Here is a 21,515-nt window from a genome sequence, read left to right as displayed (position 1 = left end):
TCCACATGGTTATACTGACTTACAATGTCCAAATAATAACAATTTAACAGTATAAGGTTGATCTAATACATGACACCAATGGGATATTTTATTATAGCTTTTCTTTTTAAATGGAGTCTCGCTCTGTCGCCTAGACTGGAGTGCAGTGGCACAATCTTGGCTCACTGCAAGCTCCACCTCCTGGGTTCACACCATTCTCCTGCCTCAGCCTCCCGAGTAGCTGGGACTACAGGCGCCCACCACCATGCCTGGCTAATTTTTTGTATTTTTAGTAGAGACGGGGTTTCACCATGTTAGCCAGGATGGTCTCGATCTCCTGACCTCGTGATCTGCCCACCTTGGCCTCCCAAAGTGGTGGGATTACAAGCATGAGCCACGGCACCTGGCCTTACTATTATACCTTCTTCATTATTTAAAAATAAGATTTATTAGTATACAGTTATTATAAACAGTTAATTGTTTACATTCATTATCTGTATTCAAAGAATCTTGTCAGGTCTGAATGCTTTCTCATACTGCTTACATTCATATGGTTTCTCTCCAGTGTGAGTCCTTCCATGCATTTGAAGGTGCGAGGCTGATCTGAAGGCTTTCCCACATTGCTTATACTCTTAGGGCTTCTCTCCAGTGTGAGTCCTTTCATGATATCGAAGGGAACTAGAAGAAATGAAGGTTTTCCCACATGGCATACACTCATAGGGTTTCTCTCCCATGTGAGTCCTTTCATGATATTGAAAAGAAGTGGAAGAAATAAAGGCTTTTGCACACTGCTTACATTGATAGGGTTTCTCCCTAGTGTGAGTTGTTTCATGATATTGAAAAGAACTGGAAGAAGTGAAAGCTTTGCTACATTGCTTGCATTCATAGTGTTTCCTTCCAGTGTGAGTCTTTTCATGTCTATGAAAGGAAGTAGGCAGGCTGAATGCTTTTCTGCATTCTTTACATTCATAGGGTTTCTCTCCATTGTGTGTTCTTGCATGTATTCAAAGGACCTTGGCAGATATGAATGCTTTCCCACAATGCTTACATTCACAGGGCTTCTCTCCTCTGTGCATCCTTTCACGTATTTGCAAAGAGAAATTATGGAACGCTTTTCCACATTTCTTACATTCATAGGGTTTCTCTCCAGTGTGTGTCCTTTTATGAATTCGAAGATTTTTGACAGATCTGAAGGCTTTCCCACATTGCTTACACTCATAGGGGTTCTCTCCAGTGTGAGTCCTTTCATGATATCGAAAGGAAGTGAAAGAAACAAAGGCTTTACCACACTGCTTATACTCATAGGGTTTCTCTCCAGTGTAAGATTTTTCATGTATTTGAAATGACTTGGCAGAATAAAAGCCTCTCCCACATATCTTACATTTATAAGGTCTTTCTACAGAGTGCATTCTTATGTGTGTTTGTGTCCTTTCATGAATTCGAAGGTTCTGGGCAGATCCGAAGGGTTTCCCACATTCCTTACATTCATAGGGTTTCTCTCCACTGTGTGTCCTACCATGCATTCAAAGGTGTGGGGCAGATCTGTTTCCCACATTGCTTACATTCATAGGGTTTCTCTTCAGGGTAGGTCCTGCCATGCATTTGAAGTTTTGAGGCAGCTCTGAAGGCTTTCCCACATTGCTCACATTTATACAGTTTCTCTCCAGTGTGAGTCCTTTCATGACATCAAAAGGAACTGGAACTACTGAATGTTGCTTGCATTCATAGGGTTTCTCTCCAGTGTGAGTTTTTTCATGTCTTTGAAATGATTTGGGACAATAAAAGCCTTTTCCACATAGCTTACATTTATAACGTCTTTCTCCAGAGTGTATTCTTATGTGTGTTTGTGTCCTTTCATGACTTTGAAGGTTATTCACATATCTGAAGGCTTTCCCACATTCCTTACATTCATACGGTTTCTCTCCAGTGTGAGTCCTACCATGCACTCGAAGGTGTGAGGCAGATCTGAAGGCTTTCCCACATTGCTTACACTCATAGGGTTTCTCTCCAGTGTGAGTCCTTTCATGATACCGAAGGGAACTGGAATGAGGGAAAGCTTTACCACACTGCTTACATTTATAGGGTTTCTCTCCACTGTGAATTTTTTCATGTCTTTGAAATGAATTCATAGAACAAAAGTCTTTTCCACATATCTTACATTCATAAGGTCTTTCTCCAGAGTGCAATCTTATGTGTGTTTGAAAACTTGTAAGAGAGGATAATGCTTTCCCACACTGCTTACATTCATAAAGTTTTCTCCTAGAGTGGGTCCTTTCATGTATATGAACATAACGGGGACACGTGAATGCTTTTCCACATTCCTTACACTGATAAGCCTTCTCTCCCGTGTGACTCCTTTCATGTCTACGATAGGATCTGGGACTATGAAATGCTTTCTCACATTCCTGATGTTCATGAGGCTTTTCTCCAGTGTGAGTTCTTTTATGTATTCGAAGGGTAGCAGAATAACTAAAGGATTTACCACATTGTTTACATTCACATGGTTTCTCTCCAGTGTGAATTCTTTCATGGATAAGATATAAACTGAGACAATGGAAGGCTTTCCCACAAAATTTACATTTATAAGGTCCATCCCCACTGTGCATTACCATGTGTCTTCGAACGCTTGAATGGGAAATAAAGGTTTTTCCAAATTCTTTACAAGCATTGGGTTTCTCTCCAGTGTGATCCCTTTCTTGTGTTCTAAAGGAGGGGCGGTATCTGAAGGCTTTTTTAGGTTGTTGACACTTACATGGCTTTGGTCCATATTCCTGATACTCATATGCCTTGTGTCCAGTGACACCTCTGATGTTCATATTAAAAGATGAGTTACCTAGGCCAACTTCTCCACACACAAAGCTTTCACATGATTTTACTTCAGGAGAAGCTTTCTTCTCCTGGAAGTTCAGCCTGTCATCTGGAACCGGGGTAAAAGTTTCTCCACAATGACTGTCTTCTTTAATTTCATTGACTTTCTTTTCTATGACACTCCTGTCAAAAATGAGAAGCACATTACGAAGGGTTTGTTTATAAGTAATTTTATATTCATCAACAAGTATTGCACTTGCATTTTTAACACTGTCCATCAAAGTGTAGGCTTTCTGCCCTGTCTGCATTGTTTGAAGGTAACTGGACAACATATTCTACAAGGTGACCCAGCCATAACTATTATTTAAAAAAATGTTTATATGGGGCTTCTTAATACTCTTCCCATGTAAACTATTTTACAAATACTAAATACTCTGTGTCATTTTTCTTTTATTTCAGGGTCTTGTCCTGTTGCCCACACTGGAGTGCGGTGATATCATAATAGCTTACTGCAGCCTTTACTGGCTCAAGTGATCCTCCTGCCTCACTCAGCCTCCTGAGTAGCTGGGACTACAGACCACAATGCCCAGCTAATTTTTTGCTGTTGTTGATATGTGGTCTCGTTATGTTGCCCAGGCTGTTCTTGAACTGCTGGCCTCAAGCTATCCTCCTATCTCCACTTCTCAAAGGATTGGGATTACAGGAGTGAGCCCACAGCCTAGGTCACATTTACATATATGTTTTTTGATCAAATATTCTAAAAATAAATGAATTTGATCCTGGACTTAGTCCTTTGTTTTACTTATTTTTAATATATTGTCATATTCTAAGATTGTCTAGAGAGACACTGCTTTGTCTTGTAAGTACAAATTACCTGAAGTTTCTCCTGGGGTTTTGGTACTCATATTCAATGTTCTGGTCTTTCCACCTTTTTCCTAAAATATAGACACAGAAAAAATAGTCCTGAGGCAGTATAAAATTGTGAAAATATTATTAGATTCTATGCCCATGATTTACTGCAGCCATACCTCATTTATTCATCAAAATATTTCCTGTCTATGTTCTAAATCACTCAACAGCATTAATGAGCCAGAAACACTGGCTCACTAATGGACTGAAGGAAGGAATATTGTCATCCTTACCTATAGAGGTCAGGTTCCTGAAAGTTTCCAGCATCACTTCCCTGTAGAGCTTCCTCTGGGAAATATCCAGCAAAGCCCACTCCTCCTGGGTGAAGTTCACAGCAACATCATCAAAGGCCACTGGGTCCTGAAACATCTCACACGTGTAGAGGAGGATAGGTGAGAGTGACAGCACTGGGGGCCTAGACTCTATTCCCAGGAAGTTCTCAGGATGCCGTGGACTCCAAACATTTATTCCCTGCTTTGGTTATCAGATCCCTTTCTCCCTGTGTATACTTACTTTCTTCCATAAAGCAACTCTTTTTTTTTTCACTCTTGTTGCCCAGGCTGCAGTGCAATGGCGTGATCTCGCCTCACTGCCGGGGTTCTAGCACTTCTTCTTCCTCAGCCTCCTGAGTAGCTAAGATTACAGGCATGTGCCACCATACTTGGCTAATGTTGTATTTTTAGTAGAGACAGAGTTTCTCCATGTTGGTCAGGCTGCCGACCTCAGGTGATCCACCTGCCTCAGCCTCCCAAAGTTCTGGAATTACAGGCATGAGCCACCATGCCCGGCTAGCAGTTGTTTTTTTTTCAAGACAGCGTCTCCTTCTGTTACCCAGGCTGGAGTGTAGTGGCACCATCTTGGCTCACTACAACCTCTTACTCCTGGGTTCATGCAATTCTCATGCCTCAGCCTCCTGAGTAGTTGAGACCACAGGCATGTGCCACCACACCTGGCTAGTTCATAAAGCAATTGTGATGCTAGAACTGAACAAGGGGTAAAGCCACAGCAGGATAGGAAATGTATTTACTCATCCCAGGGAGAAAAGTGAGTTGCCTGGGCTGTCCCTAATGTCTCTTTGGACTGTGGGTCTGTAGCACCTGTCACGATAGAGTCCTATGAATTCATATGCAGAACAAAGTTAACATTAGCAGTCCTGAGGCTGTGTATCCTTGAAAATGCCTGTTCCCAAAGTGTAATCTTTGATGATATTGTCAGAGGAAGCACATAGGTAGCTAAGAGCAGGAGGGGGAGCACCTGGGAAATCCCACACCCCCAGGGACCACCCAAATCAGGCATGCTAGATATAAGCAGAGAGGAGGGGAATCACCTAGGTTTCTACTAAAAATACAAAATTATCCGGGTGTAGTGGCGCTTTCCTGTAAACCCAGCTACTCAGGAGGCTGAGGCAGGAGAATTGCTTGAACCTGGGAGGTGGAGGTTGTGGTGAGTCAAGATTGCACTATTGCACTCCAGCCTGGGCAACAGGAGTGAAACTCCTATTCGAAAAAAAAAAAAAAAAAAAAAAGAAAAAGAAAAAGAAAAAATAACATCTTGGCCTAAACTACAACATGCATGAAACCTCAGGATAATTGAAAAAAGCAAAACACAATAGAATTCATCTTAGAGAACTTATGTAGATTTGTCAAACTATCTCAACTGTACCTGTAAAATTTTTCTTAAGCTGATAAGTTTTACATTTTGTTTTAAGATAAGTAATGATAATAAATCATGGTAGCAGCCAGGCATGGTGGCTCACGCCTGTAATCCCAGCACTTTGGGAGGTTGAGGCAGGCGGATCACTTGAGGCCAGCAGTTTGAGACCGGCCTGGCCAACGTGGTGGAACTCCATCTCTAAAAAATACAAAAATTAGCCAGGCGTGGTGGCATGTGTAGTCCCAGTTACTTGAGAGGCTGACGCGGGAGAATCATTTGAATCTGGGAGGCGGAGGTTACAGTGAACCGAGATTGCGCTACTGCACTCCAGCCGGGGCGACAGAGTGAGACTCTATCTTTAAACAAACAAACAAAACACCACAAGAATGTCCTTAATAGAGGCAGAAAAGGCATCTGACAAGCCTTAACCAATTTATGCCTAGTGTTCCATTTTTGGAACGCTAAGCATGTGTGAGTTATTTATATCCTACTGCTCAAGGTCATGGCCAAAGTCTGATTTTTCACACGTCGGCAATTCAAAAAAGTGCAACCTCCAGCATAAATAAGTTAACATCTCCTGATGATTAGAAACACTCAATAAACTAAATATACAAGAGAAGATTCCATAAGATGACAAGAGAGGCACTAGGAACATAGAAAAATCTACTATAAAGACATGTATTAAAAATGGAAGCCGGCGGCCAAGGCAGACAGATCATTTGAGCCCCGCAGTTCGAGACCAGCCTGGGCAACATAAGGAGACCCCGTCTCCATAATAAAATAAAAAATTAGGCATGGTAGCACAAAACAAATGGTATTGAAACAACTGAATTAGCAAATGCAAAGAAATGAATTAGACACAGAACTGCACCTTTTACAAAACCGCTTCCTAATGAATCATTTACTTAAATGGAAAATGCAAAACTCACAATTTCACACTTGTCAAAACCAAGACGACCTTGGATTTGGCAATAAGATTTCACACACAACACAAAAAGCATGATCTGTGAATGAGAAAATCGATAAATTGGACTTCATTCAAAACAAAAATGTTTTGGAAAAGACTGTTAACAGAATAAAAAGACAGGTGGCAGACTGGGACAAAATATTTGCAGAACACCTATCTGATCAAGAACTGGTACCCAAAAGGTATGAAGAACTCCTAAAATTCTATAAGAAAAAAACCACCAACCAATCAAAAAATAAGCAAAAGGCCGGGTGCGGTGGCTCATGCCTTAATCCCAGCACTTTGGGAGGCAGAGACGGGTGGATCACTGAGGTCAGGAGTTTAAGACCAGCCTGACTAACATGGTGAAACCCCGTCTCTAGTAAAAATACAAAAATTAGCTGGGCCTGGTGGCGTGAGCCTGTAATCCCAGTTACTCAGGAGGCTGAGGCAGGAGAATCGCTGGAACCCGGGAGACAGAGGTTGCAGTGAGCCAAGATCACGCCACTGCCCTCCAGCCTCAGTGACAGAGCCAGATTCAGTCTCAAAAAAAAAAAGCCCAATCTTTCCAAGTATACCTCCCCCTAAAGAATGTAATTATGGCAAACAAACATATGACAGGATGCTCTACATTACATGTTATGAAAGACCAAATGAAAACAGCCTGGGCGCAGTGGCTCACGCCTGTAATCCAGCCCTTTGGGAAGCTGAGGCAGGTTGATCACCTGAGGTCAAAAGTTTGAGACCAGCCTGGCCAACATGATGAAACTCTGTCTCTACTAATGATACAAACAGTGGCCATGTGTGGTAGCGTACACCTGTAATCCCAGCTACTCGGGAGTCTGAGTCAGGAGAATCGCTTAAACCCGGGAGGCAGAGGCTTCGGTGAGCTGAGATCGCGCCATTGTACTCCAGTCTGGGCAACAAGAATATGAAACTCTGTCTCCAAAAAAAAAAAAAAAAAAAGGAAAAAAAATTAAAAAAGGAAAACAACAATGAAGCACCAGCAAACACCTGGTGGAGTAGCTAAAATCCAAAACACTGACACTTCCAAATGCTGGAGACAGTGAACTCTCCTTCACTAGGGATGTGAATGGAAAATTCTACAGCCAATTTGGAAGACAGTCTGAGGAGCTCTGAAGAAAATAAGCATGGTCTTACTGATTCAGTAGTCTCATTCCTACATACTGCCTCAAATGAACCGAAAACTGATGTCCACAGAAAAGTCCTCCCACAAACGTTTTTAGCAGCCTTACTCATAACTGCCAAAAACTAGAATCAAACAAGGTGAGTCTTTAAAAAAAAAAAAAATAGACAAGATCTCACACTGTATCTACCAGGCTGTTCTCTAACTTCTGGCCTTAAGCAATCTCATATCAGTCTCCCATGTGCTGGGAACTCAGGGATGAGGCGTGACACCAGGCTCAAGATGAGCCTTTCAATAGGTGAATAAAGAAACAAACTATGGTAACATCCGTACAATAGAATGTTACTCAGTGATGAAAGAAAATGAGTGGCCCTGGCCAGGCGCGGTGGCTCACACCTGTAATCCCAGCACTTTGGGAGGCCGAGGCAGGTGGATCACCTGAGGTCAGGAGTTCGAGACCAGCCTCAACATGGAGAAACCCCGTCTCTACTAAAAATCCAAAATTAGCTGGGCGTGGTGGTGCATGCCTGTAATCCCAGCTACTCGGGAGGCTGAGGCAGGAGAACTGCTTGAACCTGGGAGGTGGAGGTTGCGGTGAGCCGAGATCGCACTAGTGAACTCCAGCCTGGGCAACAAGAGTGAAACTCCGTCTCAAAAAAAAAAAAAAAAAAAAAAGAAAAGAAAAGAAAAGAAAAAAAAAGAAAATGAATGAATGGCCGGACATGGTGGCTCACAAGTGGAATTCAGGCACTTTGGGAAGCTGAGGCGGGAGGATCACCTGAGCTGGGGAGTTTGAGACCCTGTCTCTCACAAAACAAAAATCTTTAGATAAAGAAAGAAAAATAAAAAATAAATGAGCTGTCAAGCAACAAAGGTATTTAGAGACCTTCAAAGCATATTTTTATATGAAAGAAGCAAGTCTGAAATGGCCACTTACAGTATCATTCCAAATATGTGATAGTCTGGAAAATGCAAAACTCTAGAGGCAGGAACATCATCATTTGTTGCCAGGGATAAACAGGGGTGGCAAAAGAGGGAGGGGAGAGGTATGATGAGAAGGAGCACAGGGGATTTTGAGGGCAGTAAAACACTTCTGTATAAGACTGTGATGGTGGACACATGACACATGTAGTTGTCTTAAACCACAGAACACAAAGAGTGAAGCCTAATGTAAAAGACGGACTTTAGGTAAACATTGGCTTCTTCAATTTCCATCATGTTCACATGTAATATATTCTTGCATCAGTTGCAGGATACACTACACAAAGTCAATATGGTTTCTTTGGTTTCAAACAGTTTTTATTTTTTATTTTTTTTTATTTTTTTTATTTTTGGAAACAGGGTCTTGCTATGTTGCCTAGACTGGCCTCCAACTCCCGAGTCCAAGCTATCCTCCTGCTTTGGCCTACCTAAGTGGTAAGATTACAGGTATGAGGCTCAGCACCTGGCCAGTCAAGATGTTTAAAATAGGGGGAACTATGCTGGGTACAGTGGCTCATGCCTGTAATCCCAGCACTTTGGGAGGCTGAGGTGGGCGAATCACAAGGTCAGGAGTTCGAGACCAGCCTGGTCAATATGATGAAACCCTCTCTCTACTAAAAAATACAGAAATTAGTCGGGTGTGGTGGTGTGCACCTATATTCCCAGCTACTCGGGAGGCTGAGGCAGAAGAATTGCTAGAACCTAGGAGGCGGAGGTTGCAGTGAGCCGAGATTGTGCCACTGCACTCCAGCCTGGGCAACAGAGCGAGATTCTGTCTCAAAAAAAAAAAAAAAAGGTGGTGGGGGGAACTATGAGCCTGGAAGAAAAACGCTGGAACTCTGTGGATTATCTGCTCAATGTTTTGGGGAAACAACCACTGTTCTAAATAATAAAATCCATTAAATAAGAAAGTGAATTAACTATCATTCCATATAAGGTTCATAACTGAGTTAAAATAAAATCCGATATAAAATATCACATATCGGTTATCATTTGCATAAAAAACATGCAAAAATAAAACATATCGATGAGGATGCACACCCAGGTTGAGAAAGTATAAGGAAAAGTAAGGCAGTTATCTTATTCCCAATACTGGCTCCATCATTATTTGGATTAATTGTGCAATTCTTTTCTGTATTTTGTGCATATGTAATATTTTTAGTAAGTTTCTAGAATGCACACTCTATACAGAAATAAATCTCAGCGAATTTTAATTATCAGCAACAATCTGCTGAATGTAATTTTTAAAAGACAGCATACCCTATTGAAACTAATTTTTTTCTTTTTTCCTTTCCTTTTTTTTTTTTTTTTGAAACAGGGTCTCATTCTGTTGCCCAGGCTGTAGTGTAGTGGTGCAATCATAGCTCACTGCAGCCTCGAACTCTTAGGTTCAACAGATCCTTCTACCTCAGCCTCCTGAGTAGCTGGGACTACAGGCACACATCACAGTGACTAGGTAATTTTTTGTATAGGCAAAGTTTGCCATGTTGCCGATGCTGGAATAATCTCTTTATTTTTATTTTTATTTTTTTGAGATGGAGTTTCACTCTTGTTGCCCAGGCTGGAGTGCAATGGTGCGATCTTGGCTCACCGCAACCTTGGCCTCCCGGGTTCAAGTGATTCTCCTGCCTCAGCCTCCCAAATAGCTGGGATTACAGGCATGTGCCACCAGGCCTGGCTAATTTTGTATTTTTAGTAGAGACAGGGTTTCTCCATGTTCATCAGGCTGGTCTCGAACTCCTGACCTCAGGTAATCCACCCACCTTGGCCTCCCAAATATTGGGATTACAGGCATGAGCCACCATGCCCAGCCACTAATTTCTATTAAAACTAATTTTCTTGAAGTCCAAAAAAGTCTCAGGAAGGATATAAAATGATTATTATGCAAAAAGTCTACACTGAAAAATATCAATATAAAATGAAATAAATGGAAAAATGTCATGTGTCCTTAAAAGGAGATTAAATAGCACTATGATGTAACCTCTCTGAAATATGACTACAGTTATATTTTAGTCCGTGAAATTTACAAGGCAGTTTGTTTTTTTCACTAATATTAAGAAAAAACTACTTCTAAAAACTGAAATACAACACAATGACTAAGAATAGCCAAGATGCTCTATAGAATATGGTTGGGGGGTATTATGGTATGAATATTTGCATCACTCCAAAAAAATCACACATTAATAACCTACCCCCCAATATAGTATCAGAAGTTGACATCTCTGAAAAGTAACTAGGATTAGATGACAGCATAAGAGTCGATCCTTTCTGAATGAGATTGGTGCTCTTATAAGAAGACACAGGAGAGCCAGCTTCCTCTCTTCTGTCATGTGAAGAAACCACAAGAAGACGATCATCTGCAAACCAGGAAGTGGGCCCTTGCTGGACACTAGATCTGCCAGCTCCCTGAACATGGACTTCACAACCTCAAGAACTGCCAGAAAGAAATGTTTATTCTTTAAGTCATCCAGTCTATGGTAATTTGATATAGCAGCCCAAGATGACTAAGATAGACAGGCAATATACCCACTAAACACTGCAGCTTTGAACTCTATACTAATTAAGAGAAAATGGTATTATCAGAGAGATGGAAAGATAGACCAATGGAAAACGGCAAATTGTGAAACCAGGGCATCTTTTTTTTTTTTTTTTTTTTTTTTAAACGGAGTTTCACTTGTTGCCCAGGCTGGAGAGCAATGGTGTGATCTCGGCTCACTGAACCTCCACCTCCCAGGTTCTCATGATTCTCCTGTTTCAGCCTCCCAAGTAGCTGGGATTACAGCCATGTACCACCATGCTTGGCTAATTTTGTACTTTCAGTAGAGACAGGGTTTCACCATATTGGTCAGGCTGATCTTGAACTCCTGACCTCGGGTGTTCCGCCCGCTTCTGCCTCCCAAAGCGCTGGGATTAAAGGCGTGAGCCACCGTGCCCAGTCTGGGCATCTGTTTAAGGTAATGTGAAACTATGACAAACCAGGTATTGCCAGCCAATGATACAAGTGGTGAACACTTAACAGAAAAAGCAGGGACAAATGGTTATCTACAGGAGAATAATCAATCTACTACCTATCATCTCCATATACAATAATTTAATTAATTCTGGAGTTGCCTGTTATACTGAGTTCTTATATGTTACCTTAGCATGCATTTTCTTTATGGATTTAACTTTCTCATAACGGAAGAAAACTTTATTCAAACTCAACAGAGTTTCTAGTTCTCCACTTTCTCCCAGTTCCTCCATGTAGTCAACTCACATATATTTCTTACATGACTGCATTCTGGTGACCACCTCCCTGTGGGACAGCTAGATATAACCAATTTGACTTGTCCCACTGACCCTTACACCCCACATGGATGGCACAGACCACCTCTTAATCACAGTGCGACTTCACAGAACTAGTGCCTGCTTGCTCTAAATCCACCAGAAACAACTCCCCAAGAGACACCTCCTTGTTCAATTCCCTGGACCCTCAGAAAAGCTTTGGCCCACAGGTCCCTGTCTGTCTTGCTCCCCACCTGCTGGTTGAATGTGCATCCTGGATGTTCCCCCCACTCTGTGTTGCTCTGCAGCTGTGCTGCCCTCATCTCCTGGGATTGTGAGCCATGCACTGTATGTCATGGGCTTTGTTGAGTTGCCTCTTCTGTGTCTCACTGACCTACCCAATCATTCTTGGATTTGGCTCTAGTGACAAATGCAATGTAAAGTTAATTTGAAACACTCAAGCTGCAATCTATGAACAATTCTTTACAAGGGACAAGCCCACAGAAGGGCAGTGCTGGCTGGAACACAGTGATGTCTGACTTACGTGTCAGCACAGGTCACCCTATCACATGATAGGTGACCACCCCCATCCTGCTCACCGAAGTGCTCAATGACTACTTTCCACCAACACCGCACTATACCCCCCTGTGTACCCCCTTTCATATTCTGATTTGCAGGCTACTGGTCCACCCTGCTGGGGCGGGCTTTGTTTTTTGGGGTTTTGTCTCCCTTCACAGTTGACACAATCCAGAGGACAGGAATCATTTCTCTTTTCTCTCAATAGCACCATCCAACTGGCTGACCAGCTATGTGTCTCCAAGTTCAGGAAACTGGGGTTTGGAAAAAGCTGAGCATCTCGAGGGGTTGGCTATCTAGATGCAGAGTATACTAGAGTCTTCTTCCATCATAAGGCATTCAGCTGCTCTCTTGGGGGTCCCCATTCTCCTACCTCAGTCTGTCCCCTGGGAGGAGTGACTCAGGGGCTAATACTCACTAGACCCTCCAAGAGACATGGCAGCTGTGGGCATATTAGGTCACCCCAATTCTGCCACCCAGGACCAAGAAAACATAGGAGAGTGTGCTGAAGACACAATACCCTTTGAAGTTTCCAAAGGGGAGCCTCAACCAAAAGACAATCTGATAAAATCTGTTTCCAGAACAGATAAAAGGAGGAGAAGCATGCATATTTTGACAGGAGAGTGTCTGGTGGTGATTCCCTGAACATTTCACATAAGAGGAAAGGAGAAGTGCTCAATGACTATTTCCCACCAACACTGCATTGTGTCCCCTGTGTACCCCCATGTATATTTTGCTTTGCAGGCTATTGCTCCACCCCATTGAAGTGGCCTTTCCTTGTCTTTTGGGATAGTTCTCTCTTCACAGATGAGACAGTCCAGAAGATAGGAATCATTTCTCCTTTTCCTCAATAGCAACATCCAATTGGCTGACGGCCAAGTGTCTCCAATGAATGGAAACTGGAGTTGGGAGAAAGAAGCTGAGCACCCCAAGAATTGGTTATTTAGATGAAGAGTATACCAGGCATCTCCTCTACCATTAGTCATTCAGCTGCTCCCTCAGGAGGCCCCACTCCCCTAGGCGCTGATAGCCACTAGACCCTCCAGGACACAGGGCAGTCGTGGGTATTTTGAGTCATCCCCAGGCAGTTCTAAAACCCAAAACCTGGAAAAGACAGGAGGGTGTAGGGCCGGGCACGGTGGCTGGATTACGTCTGTAATCCCAGCACTTTGGGAGGCCGAGGTGGGTGGATCACAAGGTCATGAGATCGAGAACATCCTGGCTAACACAGTAAAACCCCGTCTCTACAAAAAATACAAAAAAAATTAGCCGGGCATGGTGGTGGGCACCTGTAGTCCCAGCTACTCGGGAGGCTGAGGCAGGAGAATGGTACGAACCCGGGAAGCGGAGTTTGCAGTGAGCTGAGATCACGCCACTGCACTCCAGCCTGGGTGACAGAGTGAGACTCCGTCTCAAAAACAAACAAACAAACAAACAAACAAAAAGGATACTGTGTACTGAAGACACAACACCCTGTAAAGTTTCCACAAAGGAACCTCATCCCAAAGACATCCTGATAAGGTGTCTGTGTCTAGGAAAGATAAAAGGAGGAGAGGCAGAAAGGTTTTTTCGGGAAAATGTCTGGTGGTTATTCTCTGCTTTCCTCTCATGTGAAATGTTCAGACACAGATTTTACTACAAGCCCTTGAAGAGTTAGGCTGTGGTATGAGGGTGATGGATTTGAGGCCCTGCATCTATGAGGGTGATGGATTTGAGGCCCTGCATCCCATATATTTGGAAATTGTAGTGGGAAACCACTCACCCTGGAAAGTGTGAAAAAATTTAAATAAGAAGCAATGAGATCAAACCGTGTGTAGTATCCTAAGGTCCTACCTAAGGATACTAAAAATCAAATTTAAATAAAACTCTTGAAAATTACTAATTTATAGGGAAATGAAATTTATGCTTAATTAGGCACAATGCACCAATTAACCTGTGATTACATGACTAGAAATCTTCTACCTATATAGGCTGTGTGAACAAGTAAGTCAGGCCAGGCGTGGTGGCTCACTCCCATAATCCCAACACTTTGGAAGGCCAAGGCGGATGGATCACTTGAGGCCAGGAGTTTGAGGCCAGCCTGGCCAACATGGTGAAACCCCCACCTTTACTAATAATATAAAAATTAGCCAGGTGTGGTGGTACACACCTGTAATCCCAGATACTTGGGAGGCTGAGGCAGGAGAATTACTTTAACCCAGGAGGCGGAGGCTGCAGTGGGCCGAGATGGTGCCACCGCACTCCAGCCTGGGTGACAGAGTGAGATCCTGTCTCAAAAAAAATAAAAAAACAAACAAACAAAAAAAACACAAGTAATTAAAAAATTTAATCTGGTGGATCTCTAAATTATCTTCAAGCAATGTGATAATGGAGTTGAGTCACCTGACACACAGCTTTTACACAGCCAGCTGGAACCCTCCTTTCCCTGATTACAGACTCACCTTCTTTCTTACCTATACTGTTTTGTAAAATGTTGTAAATGACTGAAGGAAAACAGGAAAGACCCTTTCCCTCGTCACTATGTTTTTAAAATTTAATATGATTTTTCATAATTGAGATGGGCAGGGGGGGCGCTCTCACTATGTTGCCCAGGCTGGTCTTGAACTCCTGAGATCAAGCCATCCACCTGCCTTGGCCTCCCAAAGTGCTGGGGTTACAGGTGTGAGCCATCCCACTGCGCCCCTCTTCACTACTGATCTCTGTAGTAGACTAACTTCCCTCTTAACCTTCTCACACAAAGACTTCACGGCTATCACACTGTCTTCAGCTGGAATGTTAAATTCACTCTTAAATTGAAAAGGAAATAAAAACCAGCTAGAAAGAAAACAACCTCTGGGGGAAAAAAACCATAATGAATTAGGTTGTTAGCCAGGTGCAGTGGCTCACGCCTGTAATCCCAACTATTTTGGAAGCCAAAGAAGGAAGACTGTTTGAGGCCGGGAGCTAGAGACCAGCCTGAGCACCATATTGGGACCCCACCTCTGTAAAAAATAAAAAATTAGCCAGGTGTGCTGGTGGGCGACTATAGTCTCAGCTACTTGGGAGGCGGAGGTGCTTGAGCCGGGGAGGTCAAGGCTGCAGTAAGCCATGATCGCACCACTGCTCCAGCCTGGGCCACAGAGCAAGACATTGTCTCAATAATAATAATAATAATAATAATAATAATAATAATAAAATTGTTGTACCTCATACATCAGCCTTCTATGGAAAATGTAATCCTGTTATATTTATTTGCCTTTTGCCTATATAAGTGTTAGGGAAGCAGGTGCCTAGGGGAACCAGAGTAACACCAATTTAATTTCAGCTCCATCTTGAGACTAACAAGAAACACTCCTTGCCAGTCACAACCCATGATCATAAAATGTTTCCCATGAAGGAGACAGCCTGAAGATGCCTGCAAGTATCCTTACACTCCCACAACGACAGAATGTCCCAATGTTCCAATACCCATAATAATATGCACTTTCGAGATAATTATAGTTTTTTGTTTGTTTCATTTTGTTCTTTTTTGAGACGGAGTTTCACTCTTGTTGCCCAGGCTGGAGTGCAATGGCGCAATCGCGGCTCACTGCAACCTCCGCCTCCCGAGTTCAAGCGATTCTCTTGTCTCAGCCTCCCAAGTAGCTGGGATTACAGGCACATGCCACCATGCCCAGTTAATTTTTTTTGTATTTTTAGTAGAGCCAGGGTTTCATCAGGCTGGTATCGAACCCTTGACCTCAGGTGATCCGCCCACCTCGGTCTCCCAAAGTGCTGGGATTACAGGCGTGAGCCACCACACCTGGCCTGATAATTATAGTTATGTTTTAATGCACTTGTGTGCTAAAAGGTAAAGGATTGTTTTCTTTAAATCAACAGAGTAATAAATTTTGTGACTCTGTCAGCCCACATGAACGTAGGCACAGCTCAGTTTAGTCTTTACATAGACAAGATCCCTACATAAGAACAACTTAGACAGTACATTCCTCCACTTGCTTTATGAGGACGCCCTACTCTGTAACAGAGAGGCTTTCTTTCTTTCCTTTTTTTTTTTTTTTTTTAAATAGAGACAGGGTCTCTCTGTGTTGGCCAGGTTGGTCTTGAACTCTTTCTTGTTTGTCTGTTTTGCTTTTGGTTTTTGAGATGGGGTCTCACTCTGTTACCCAGGCTGGAGTGCAGTGGCGTGTCCTCGGCTGGGCTGCAACCTCTGCCTCCCGGGTTCAAGTGATTGTCCCACCTCAGCCTCCTGAGTACCTGGGACTACAGGTGCAGGCCACCACACCCGGCTAATTTTTGTTATTTTTGGAAGAGATGGGGTTTTACTATATTGCCCAGGCTGGTCTCAAACTCCTGACCTCAAGTGATCCTCCCACCTCGGCCTCCCAAAGTGCTTGGATTACAGGCCTAAGCCATCATGCTGGCCCACAGTAGCTTTCAATAAACTCTCTTCGCACTGCACTTTGCGACTCATCTTGAATTCCTTCCTGTATGAGATCCAAGAACTCTCTTGGGATCTGATCAGGACCTCTTTTCCCGGTAATATAAGCAAGAACTTTACTTCCAATTTTGGAGTACTGAGTCCATTTCTCTGGAGTCTGTGTTATTCCCAAATGGGCCATTGCTATCTTTTTGCTTGAATAAACTCTTCCAGTTGAAATCTGAAACTTTTGATTATTTCGGGTTGACAAGTCCAAATAAGGTGACTGCATCTCTGCAACCAATCAAGCATTTATCTGGTTTGTCTCCTCATGTACCTTATAAAAGCCTAGCCTTCAACCTGTAAACTAAAAATAAAAACATACCTTCTGGCCTGGTGAGGTGGCTCACACATGTAATCCCAGCATTTTGAGAGGCCGAGGCCGGTGGATCACTTGAGGTCAGGAGTTCAAGAACAGCCTGGCCAACATGGTGAAACCCCATCTCTACTAAAAATACAAAAATTAGGCGGGTGTGGTGGCACATGCCTGTAATGCCAGCTACTCGGGAAGTTGAGGCAGGAGAATCGCTTGAACCCGTAAAGTGGAGGTTGCAGTGAGCCAAGATAGAGCCACTGCACACCAGCCTGGGTGACAGAAGGAGACTCTGTCTCAAACAAAAACAAAAACAAAGTACCTTCCCAGCTAAGTGAAGTGACTGGCTCTTGGCCAAGGGGACCCCCAAAAAACACTGAAAATTGAGTGCCTCTCTATGACAGGATGGGAGGTGAGACAGGTCTCCTTATACCCTCTCCCACACATTCATGTAAAAATAGATATCATCAGAATGGAAAAACAGACTCCTTGTGGCAAGAAGATACTAACTTACAAACAAGACCTAAGGCCACGCAAAGCAAAGGTAAAGTTACGCCTTAGAATTCATAAAATCTCGAGAAACAGGTCTGTTTTTTGGCTGGGATGGAATCAAGTGGCAGATAACAGACCCCCTTCCTTCAGCATTCCTTCTTACCTCCTCCAAACTTTAGACAAAGATTCAACACTCTCAACCAACTGCCACCTACAGAATCCCTCAACCACCTGTGCCTTCTAACGCACCTTCCACAGGTCCCGCCCTTTCTGCCAATGGAACTTACACCTTTCAGGCACTGATTCATGATTTTCTCTGCAATTCCTGTCTCTCTGAAATGAATAAAACCAAACTGTCTTGAGCCGCCTCGGGACCACTTACTCCAGGCTGCTTGGGGTTGTGTTTCCCTCGGCCAACGGCTCTCCCATTCGGCTCCTAATAAACTTCTTTATTTTACATAGCTTGGCTTTTTCCGTTGACAAACCACACTGGGTGTTTCTCATTCGTGAATCGTTGTTGTTGTTTTGAGAAGGAGTCTCGCTCTGTTGCCAGGCTGGAGTGACGCGGTCTTGGCTCACTGCAACCGCCGCCTCCTGGGTTCAAGCGATTCTCCTGCCTCAGCCTCCCAAGTAGCTGGGATTACAGGCACGTGCCACCATGCCCAGCTAATTTTTGTATTTTTAGTAGAGATGGGGTTTCACCATGTTGGCCAGGCTGCTCTTGAACTCCTGACCTCCTGATCCGCCCGCCTCGGCCTCCCAAAGTGCTGGGATTACAGGCGTGAGTCACCGCGCCCGGCCCTAAACTCTTTGTTAACGTACCTCAGTTTAATTTTTAACAGAAAAAAGTGGGCACTGGGGACCCCAAAGACCGCTGCTCCTCCCACACGAACCTGTCAGAGATGATAAATTCCTTCTCTAAAAGCTTTAGTTCGCTGTTCTTTGTTTCTTGAGACCGACTTCCTTGTCTCCTAGCTACCTGTTCTGTAACAACCTTCCCGTTTTTGCCGCGCCCAGACAAGTCCAGATACGCCTTCCCGGCTAGTAACGGACGGTCCCTGTTCCTTCCCGTCTCATAGACCCTATTTAATTTGTGTGTGTGTATGTGTGACGGAGTTGCCCAGTTGTCTCGCTGTGTCGCCCAGGCTGGAGTGCAGTGGCGCGATCTCGGCTCACTGCAAGCTCCGCCTCCAGGAGCCTCCGCCATTCTCCTGCCTCAGCCTCCCGAGTAGCTGGGACTACAGGCGCCCGCCACCACACCCAGCTAATTTTTTTGTATTTTTAGTAGAGACGGGGTTTCACCGTGTTAGCCAGGGATGGTCTCGATCTCCTGACCTCGTGATCCGCCTGCCTCGGCCTCCCAAAGTGCTGGGGTTACAGGCGTGACCCCCCGCACCGGCCAGACCCTATTTAATTTTAAACCTTAGCCAATCGAGTTAGCTTAGATTGTGAGGTCCAACCCTAGCCAATGAGGAAAGGACACAGAAGTGCTAGGAACTGCGTTAAGGAGAAAAACCCCTGCCCTACCCCGCTCGGTGTGCTCTTGTGACTGGCGCAAGCTGCACCCTTGTGTAGAAATAAATTTGCCTTGCTGAGGAATTTTCTGCCTAGATGCTGGTTTTCTTTGCGGCACCGGGCACTTGTTTCTAACAAACCCCACACCCAAGGCGGGATCCCCCCATATCCCTCCCGTGGCCCCCGCATAATGTGGGGAGACGCGGAGCTGCCCAGGTTGGGCTCCGGGGCCGGGGCCGCTGTCGCCGTGAAGGGACGGGACGGGACAGGAGGCCCGGGGTCCCGGCTGCCGGCCCAGCCCCACCCTGCTACCGAGGGGACTCGCGTCCCAGACCTCGGAGTCGCCGCGTGGAGGCCCAGGTCCCGCCTCAGCCGGTTCCGGCCGATTCCAGCCCCTCTCCCAGTCGCCTGGACGCCAGCCCCCTCACACACACCATTTCTCCGCTTCCAGGGTGTTCCGGCGTCCTCTGCGTGGCTCCCGCGACTGGTGTAGGCCACAGTGCAGGTTACAGAGCGACAGAAGCTCTGGTGGAGGCACCTAGTCCCTCTCGGAGCAAGAAAGCCGAGACCCTGACCGCAGTCGGCGCAGCACTAAAGGAATGGACGGAGGGCGACTGTCCCTTCCCCCTTCCCCGGATGCAGTTGACAGGGCCCCGCCCCAGCACCCCTGATTGGATGGGGAGCCAGGCCCCGCCTCCTCCGTCCTGAGTGACCGCAGAAGCCCTAGGTAACCGGGTCCTGCAGATCATGTGTGACTTGTTCTGGCCACAGCCTCTCTAAGCGAGCAGCCTCTCTAAGCGAGCGCCTTCCTTGCGCCCTGCTCATCAGATATTTGCATTTCAAGGCGACTTGCTCCTTACTGTTAGAAGAGGCACTGTTAGCTTCCTCATTCAAGGGGCTGTCCCTGCTCCTTCCTTCTGCACGGGATCACAAGTGTGTGCAGGGCATTTCAGACTCAGTGTTCAATGGAGAGATATGCTTGCCTCAGAGCAGGAGAGGAGCCCAGACCAGGCAAGGCACGACTGCACCAGGAGAGAGAGGCAGATGTCTTCCAGGGTGCGGGAAATGGGATGAGACATGGCCAAGGCTTCCTCACACTGCTATGGACTGCAGAAAGGTTTTCCTTGTAAGGGAGCTAACCAAGCCAGAACTTATTAAAGATTTAGAGGCTCTCACTACTATGTATATCTATCCCTGGTGCATTGACAGTGACTGAAGACCCATTTTTCAGGACATGCTGTGCAGGACTGAGTCAGGGAACATGATATATAGCATGGCACTTTTATCTCACATATAACCCCCAAGGAGCAGGGTTAACTGAAATGAAAGATGGTCTCAGGGGAAGCTGTAAATGAGAAATTCTGTCATAGAAATTATGACTTAGGCAGGCCGGGCGCGGTGGCTCATGCCTGTAATCCCAGCACTTTGAGAGGCTGAGGCAGGCAGATCACGAGATCAGGAGTTCAAGACCAGCCTGGCCAACATGGTGAAACGCTGTCTCTACTAAAAATACAAAAATTAGCCAGGAATGGTGGCGCATGCCTGTAATCCCAGCTACTTGAAAGGCTGAGGTAAGAGAATTGCTTGAACTGGGAGGCAGAGGTTGCAGTAAGCCAAGATCGTGCCACTGCATTCCAGCCTGAGACAGAGTGAGACTCCGTCTCAAAAATATATATATATATGTTTTAGCCATCTTTTTTTGAGACGGGGTCTCACTCTGTCGCCCAAGCTGGAGTGCAGTGGTGCGATCACTGCTCACTGCAGCCTCAACCTCCCAGGATCAAGCAATCCTCCCACCTCAGCCTCCTAAGTAGGTGGGACTGCAAGTGCATGCCACCATGCCTGGCTAGTTTTTTATTTTTGGTAGAGATGGGGTCTCATTCGGTTGTTCAGGTTGATCTCAAACTCCTGAGCTTAAGTGATCCTCCAGCCTCAGCCTCCAAAAGTGTTGGGATTACAGGTGTGAGCCTGGCCTCTTGGGCATCTTCATTGCTCCACACCTTACAATGATAAATTCAATATTCCGTGAACATTGCCTGGAGGAATTAGCACAGCTATAACTTGTGATAAGGCAAATCAGGTGTTGAAATTTGAACATTCCTGGAAACTTCATTTAATAAACTTAATTTTGCTTATGTGTGAAAGTACTCATACATATTCATTGTTCAGACACAGATAACCATGGCAAGAAGATGAGGGGCTATGAAAAACTATGTTGGGACAACAGGTACTATCAAGGATTATCGTTGGCAAACCAGGACACATGGTCAGATGATTTCTGAGGCAGTTTTGTACCTTATATAAAGGTAGAAAGTGTTGGAACTAGAAGACATCGAGCTGGAGTCAGTTGCAGAATTAATGCTTTGCTTGGTATGTGGGGGACACTTCTCAAATATTTGCATTTGGTCACAGAAGTATTCCATGTTGTGTGAGAGCAGAGGAAAAAGAGTAACTTTTTTTCCACTCTTAAGTCTCA

General features: G+C 44.6%; 2 protein-coding genes across 3 annotated transcripts in view; both read right to left on the bottom strand.

Moving 5' to 3' along the window:
* The window catches only part of LOC100460710 (zinc finger protein 440-like), a 78,902-nt gene extending 77,704 nt beyond the window's left edge, over positions 1-1,198 (bottom strand). Inside the window, 1 exon segment of the mRNA XM_054539799.2 lies at positions 524-1,198. Coding sequence (XP_054395774.2) covers positions 524-1,198 — 675 coding nt within the window.
* Positions 66-20,208, bottom strand: LOC103893049 (zinc finger protein 440). Of its 2 annotated transcripts, none has more exons than XM_054539801.2 (4): positions 19,474-20,208; positions 3,930-4,065; positions 3,662-3,722; positions 66-2,970 (listed from the first exon to the last, which is right to left on the bottom strand). In XM_054539801.2, exons 1-4 carry the CDS (start codon positions 19,474-19,476, stop codon positions 1,503-1,505), a joined length of 1,668 nt encoding a protein of 555 aa, XP_054395776.2. In that variant the 5' UTR covers positions 19,477-20,208; the 3' UTR covers positions 66-1,502. The 2 variants fall into 2 exon arrangements, with proteins under 2 accessions (XP_054395776.2, XP_063576049.1); XM_063719979.1 differs by having other exon boundaries at positions 3,930-4,056.
* Between the last annotated feature and the right edge of the window lie 1,307 nt (positions 20,209-21,515).

This window comes from Pongo abelii, chromosome 20 (genome assembly GCF_028885655.2).
Source record: "Pongo abelii isolate AG06213 chromosome 20, NHGRI_mPonAbe1-v2.0_pri, whole genome shotgun sequence".
Lineage (NCBI taxonomy): Eukaryota > Metazoa > Chordata > Mammalia > Primates > Hominidae > Pongo > Pongo abelii.
The sequence above is the reverse complement of the archived record's forward strand: the minus strand, read 5'-3'. Positions and strand labels throughout refer to the sequence as shown.